This window comes from Bidens hawaiensis, unplaced genomic scaffold (genome assembly GCF_021521415.1).
Source record: "Bidens hawaiensis isolate Kalapana, Puna unplaced genomic scaffold, B.hawaiensis_p1.1 tig00000055_1, whole genome shotgun sequence".
NCBI lineage: Eukaryota > Viridiplantae > Streptophyta > Magnoliopsida > Asterales > Asteraceae > Bidens > Bidens hawaiensis.
In genome coordinates this window covers 3,135,127-3,140,581 of record NW_027491016.1, presented here as the reverse complement: position 1 = coordinate 3,140,581, position 5,455 = coordinate 3,135,127, and the positions used below count along the sequence as shown (strand labels likewise).

The following is a 5,455-nucleotide window of genomic DNA, read 5'->3' as shown; positions in this document are numbered from 1 at the left end:
GAAACAATTTAATGGAAGTGATTAAATTTGATGAAGATGTCGAGCGATTGTATTTGTGAAGAGTGAATAATCAATTTCTTGTTATTTACGATTATATCATCGCTCAAATTTCAATTTTTATTCAGTTCACACGTTTAGTACGATTTTTCACTTTGTATGATAACCCCCCCCCCCCCACACACACACTAGTTTTCATCATTACGGGGTTGTTTTACATTATTAATATTCGTTTCTAATATTTATTTATTGTTTTGGATTTCAATTTTATTTATTGTAAGAAAGTTAATAATATACTTAGTATTTGATGTTGAAAGAGTTTCACAAATAAATAAGATGCTATAATCTGATTTAAAAGCTATATGGGTTTGGTGAAACCCATAACTCGCTTATTTTTTTTACTATAAACTGTTTCTATTTATATCCCAAACAAACAGTTTTAGTATTTACACTTTGGAAGTCATACCGAATCACTTTGAAATATGACGACGATATACAGAAAAATTGGCAAAACTATCTTTATTGACAAAACTTTGAAATAAAACAAGCACTCCTCAAAAATTAGCAAGTTCCAAAATCCAAAAAACAAAGTACCTATCTAATTATGGACGAGATCAAATATATATATCGACTTATAGTAATTAACCATCTATTGATCTTCTCATTCATCATGCAAAGGCGGATAAGATGTTCATCTTGACAGTGAACTCGTCGGCCTTCGAGGAGCTAATCGACTGCAAAAGAAGACAAGACCATATATTCTTACAATCTAAAGATGTTTCCTTTCATATATATGTAGGTTCTATCACCTACACATGTGTAACTAAAGGTTAACTGGTAATATTTAAAAAGATATATTGATACGTACCCAACTATTAACGAGAATTAGTAGGAGGACGTGTAGCGGGAAGTTAAGCCAATAACCGCAACTAGAAGTAGTATTAGTAGATCGTGTATTGTTTATTGAGATGTCGATGTTTTTGTTTATTAAAATTAGGGTTTGTTAACCTTGTAAACCGGAGATCATCCATCTCGAATCGCATCACTATTCATTTCAATTTCAGTAATCAAGTTCCTAATTTTGAGATTCTATCATATATATATGAGCATACACTTTATTGGTTTTGTATGTACATAGCATATACATTTTTATATCTAAGAAATACAAAACTTATAGAATAGGAACCATTGATCAAATTTTTAAATGATTTAGGTTGTTCAAGCAATAACTTAGTGTTATATAACGGATTGAAAGTCACCCAAAGTGTATTATCGAAAAGTATCATTATAATTACCTTGGCAAGCATGCGTTCTAGACGTTGCATCTCGTTCTTTGGATAATCATCACCTTTGCTCAAACTACTCTTGGCAGCTTTCACATATACTTTACCATATCTAAAATTCACAATAAAACCACCGTGTGAAAATCACGTAACCACATATATAGTGTACGCATTATGTATACCAGAAGCAGAATAAAAAGATAACCTAGCAGCAGAACCCGAGAGCTTTTCAACTTCATCCTCAATCTTAGCATACACATCTTTCTTTTCATCATCACCGGCACTTACAAACTCCTTCACTAAGCCATCTAATTCTTCAACTATACCCGCCTACGTTGATCGACCATGAAATAGAAATGTTAGATGTATAATAAATGTTTTATTGGTAAAAGCTCAATTTTAGAGGGGACTAACTTTGGGTTTTAGTTGCCCTTTGGTGTCCCGAATAGTACCGCACTTCTCGTTGATGAAGTTTACAAAACTATCGATCTCTCGCTCGCGTTCATAGTCTTCATCATTTTTGTTGTTCTTCGGGAAGAACTTTATTGTTGGATAGATACTCAAACCGTACCTACATAACCGAATCTATTGATAAGTGACAAAATACATCTAAATAAACACTCAAACTACCTGGATTCGAGTATATGAATTTTTTTTAACCTAGAAAACCAAGCCAAACTGATATTTATACATCAACATTATTATATATTATATGGGAAGAGGATTCTATGTAGATGGCATTTATTTGCAGAAACAGAAAGAACAAAATAAATCATTTATTTTTCAATTTTAACAAAATTTTAAAATACAAGAAAATTGTTGAAATACGTACAATGTATGTGTAAATCATGTGCATGTATATTTGCTATGCATGCGCATGTAAATGTTTAAAAATGAAACAGACATGAACAAGCTAGCTTAATGGTTTTTGATGTACATAACATTGGCATTAATTTGTATATAAGTAACAGTTTTTTAAAAAATGAACCATTACCGAACAAAAAGTGGTCATAGCGGTCGTAGTTTTTAACTGATTTAACCAAAAACAATCCGTTATTGTTTTTCATAACAAGAGAATTCGGTTATGGTTCAGTTTAAAACAATAACCAATGTCGATAAAGAGCCATTACTATCCATATTACTTACTTTTCACCAAGATCCTTATGCTTATCAGCATCAAGTTTCGCAATAACCACATCTTCCTCGTTTCTGAATGCAGTCGCAACACTTTCATAAATCTGTCACTCACACAAACAATACTTTGTACAATTAGGATCCGGTTAGCAAGTTAATATTAAGAGCTCAGATACATACAGGAGCAAGGGTCTGGCAATGCCCACACCTGTTACAGAAAACAAAATTGTAAAATGCAAGTCAACAATAATAATCAACACCTTATTAACTTATGTATACAAATTGATTTGACTATATATGGCTTTAAGGAATATAAAACTGTGACTAAACTTAACATGACTGACCAAGGTGCATAGAACTCAACCAACACATCCTTTTTGCTATCCAATACAATTTCATTAAAGTTGTCAGAATTTAGAACCACCACACTTGAGGGAACTGGAGCTATCTTCACATTGGTCCCTGAAAATGAAACAATAATATTGCACTTTTAAACATAATTAACTTAAACAGCACCCCTAAAACTTTAAAGAGTTAATTAACTATACACCTGGTCCAACTTTGAAAAGGTTTTCAATTTGTAACACATTTGGGCTCAAAAACAAACTTTTGTTAAAAGTTCTGTTAAGTTTTACAAAATGATCTGATAGTTAAATAGTCATTCTACTTTACTTTTGTAGCATATTTAGGGTCTACAAACTTAATATAATTAATTTAAAAAAAAAATTTTTTTACCGTATTGCACCCAACATTTAATTTTTAATTTTAATTTATTTAATTTAGCATATGAATTTCTTTTAAATAAATATATATTTTACCAAATGTGACCATTTCGAGAAATGCATTAAATTTTTTATTTAAAGTATTATATAAAGAATATTGATGTTTTGTGAACACACATAAATTTTAAAAATAAATTTCGTTGTAAGATGATCACAATAAATTAAATAACTAAAGTTCGAGTTAATCACACGAATAATGTTAGACTGAAAATATGTTACAAAAACAAAGAATGAGGACTATTTATGTAATCGATTATAAATGTAAAATTATCGATCATTTTGTAAAACTTTACAAAATTTATAACAAAAGTTAGTAACCCAAATATGTGTGAGAACTAATTACCTCCTTCACGGTTTATAAATTCAGCAAATGCTTCAGCAGTGCGATCGCCTCCATACCTAAAGAAAGATTCAAAAAACAGATGCTTGGTTTAGTAAACAAAACAAAAGGCATTTGAAATGATGTATAACAACACTAATTACCTTTTGGGTTCCAATGATCCTTTAGGAAACCATTGGATGGTGGGATAACTAGTAATCTTATATTTGAGACAAACGTCTTTATACTCGTCACAGTCCACCTGGCATTAACATATATTGATAGTTAAAGCTAATACATATATTGACAAACATATTCAAGAACCTCAAAGTTATACTTACCTTTGCAATCACAACAGAATTTACTTTCTTGAAGTTATCAGCAAGCTTTTCATATTCAGGGACAAGCTTTTTACAGTGACCACACCTGCAGCCAGATTAGATTAGATTAGACTGTCAATATTCATGTTATTCACATATCATGATATGCATGTAAAGCCTTAAACATAAGGAAGAAGAAAATTAATATTATTCACAAACAGCTTTTGTCTACAGGTAATTAACTTGTAAGGTTAGTGAAAATCTTTTAGAGGCTTGTATGGCATGGTTTTGGGTTAAAACCGAACCAAAATCTGAAATTTTGGCTTTGTTAGTTTTGAAACCTGTTCAGTTTTAGTTTTTATAATTTTGATTTTTTTTTTGTTTTTGGATTGGGTTCGGTTCGGTTGCCCTTTGAGCATGAGAGTTTTTGAGCCGAAAAAAGATTGAACCACAATATTTGGGCTTAATATTTTTTTGTTAATTAATAACTAATTGATTATTATACAGTTGGGTTAAAGTATTTGGAGTACACTATTTATTAAATTCCTTTAAATTGCATAAAATTAAAAACAAAACAAATGAATATTTATAAATTCTGTTCGCTTTTTCAGTTTTGTTACATACAAAACCAAAACCGAACCGAAAGTTTGATTTTCACGAAAGCATAAAACCAAAACGTCGATTTTTCGTTTCATTTTTTTCGGTTTTTGGGCCGTTTTTTTCTTATACAACGAAAATCAAAGATATAAATTAAGACCTTACACATATCTAGATCAAAACTATAACAAATAATGCAAATAACATGAGATGGGTTAAATTACCAAGGAGTGTAGAACTCGACTAGTGCACCGCGATCTTGGCCGACTTCCTTCTCGAAGGTGTCTTCGGTTAGCACGACGACATCAGCGATGGCGGGCGAGAAGAAGCAGAGAGCTAAAGTGAAACAGGTTAATGAGCTCAACATTTTCTGTTGAAATTTAGAGAAGATGGTTAGTGATGGAAAAGCTAGTGTTACTACTGACTTTTTTATATATAGCTATAATAATATTCTTGATTCTTGACTATTTCTGTTTCGTTAAATTATTTATAGTAATAAATCGAGACACAACGGCATGTACTCCGCTCACATTTTTACAAGTATTCTTGACTGTTTCTTTTTCATTAAGTTATTTATTTGTAATGATAAATCAAGAAACATTGGCATGACAAAATACCATCTAGGTTCGGTAGAACAACATATCTATTTAAACTGAGGTTGAAGTGGAAACAATCAAAACTATTAAGTTTATAAACGATTAAAGGGAATTGTAGGAGGCATAATTCATAATTTTTATAATAGCTTTCAAATAACAATATCGGACCATGCGTTTGGAGCATGATTAGTTAATCAAAGCGTTGTCAGGATGCCGTCACCTAGGCATTCACTATCTACTGAAAAATGTATTACTATATTGGCGAGCTAGAGGAATGGTGCCTACCTTTTTATTTTATGTAATGGTTTTGGGAGTTAAATTGGATGAGGTGGCGAGAGTGGCGCCCCCTTGCCTCTCCATAAAACTAATTAGTCTAAGAAAGCTAAACCAAAGAGCCACTGCAGTACCAATTAAAATTAAGGTTGTC

At 31.3% G+C, this 5,455-nt stretch overlaps 1 protein-coding gene across 1 annotated transcript; it reads right to left on the bottom strand.

The window, feature by feature from the left end:
- Positions 1 to 665: 665 nt before the first annotated feature.
- LOC143626381 (putative protein disulfide-isomerase A6) lies at positions 666 to 4,799 on the bottom strand. The gene is made up of 11 exons (XM_077096518.1): positions 4,657 to 4,799; positions 3,857 to 3,941; positions 3,680 to 3,777; positions 3,540 to 3,595; positions 2,759 to 2,876; positions 2,595 to 2,622; positions 2,427 to 2,518; positions 1,695 to 1,851; positions 1,486 to 1,610; positions 1,293 to 1,392; positions 666 to 731 (listed from the first exon to the last, which is right to left on the bottom strand). Exons 1-11 carry the CDS (start codon positions 4,797 to 4,799, stop codon positions 666 to 668), a joined length of 1,068 nt encoding a protein of 355 aa, XP_076952633.1.
- Between the last annotated feature and the right edge of the window lie 656 nt (positions 4,800 to 5,455).

Excerpts from the sequence above, each read along its gene's own strand:
- LOC143626381 (XM_077096518.1), bottom strand. The coding sequence starts at position 4,799 with ATGTTGAGCTCATTAACCTGTTTCACTTTAGCTCTCTGCTTCTTCTCG. Across the intron at positions 1,611-1,694 it reads AAGGGCAACTAAAACCCAAA|GCGGGTATAGTTGAAGAATT; the intron begins GTTAGTCCCCTC and ends CGATCAACGTAG. Across the intron at positions 732-1,292 it reads TAGAACGCATGCTTGCCAAG|TCGATTAGCTCCTCGAAGGC; the intron begins GTAATTATAATG and ends CTTCTTTTGCAG.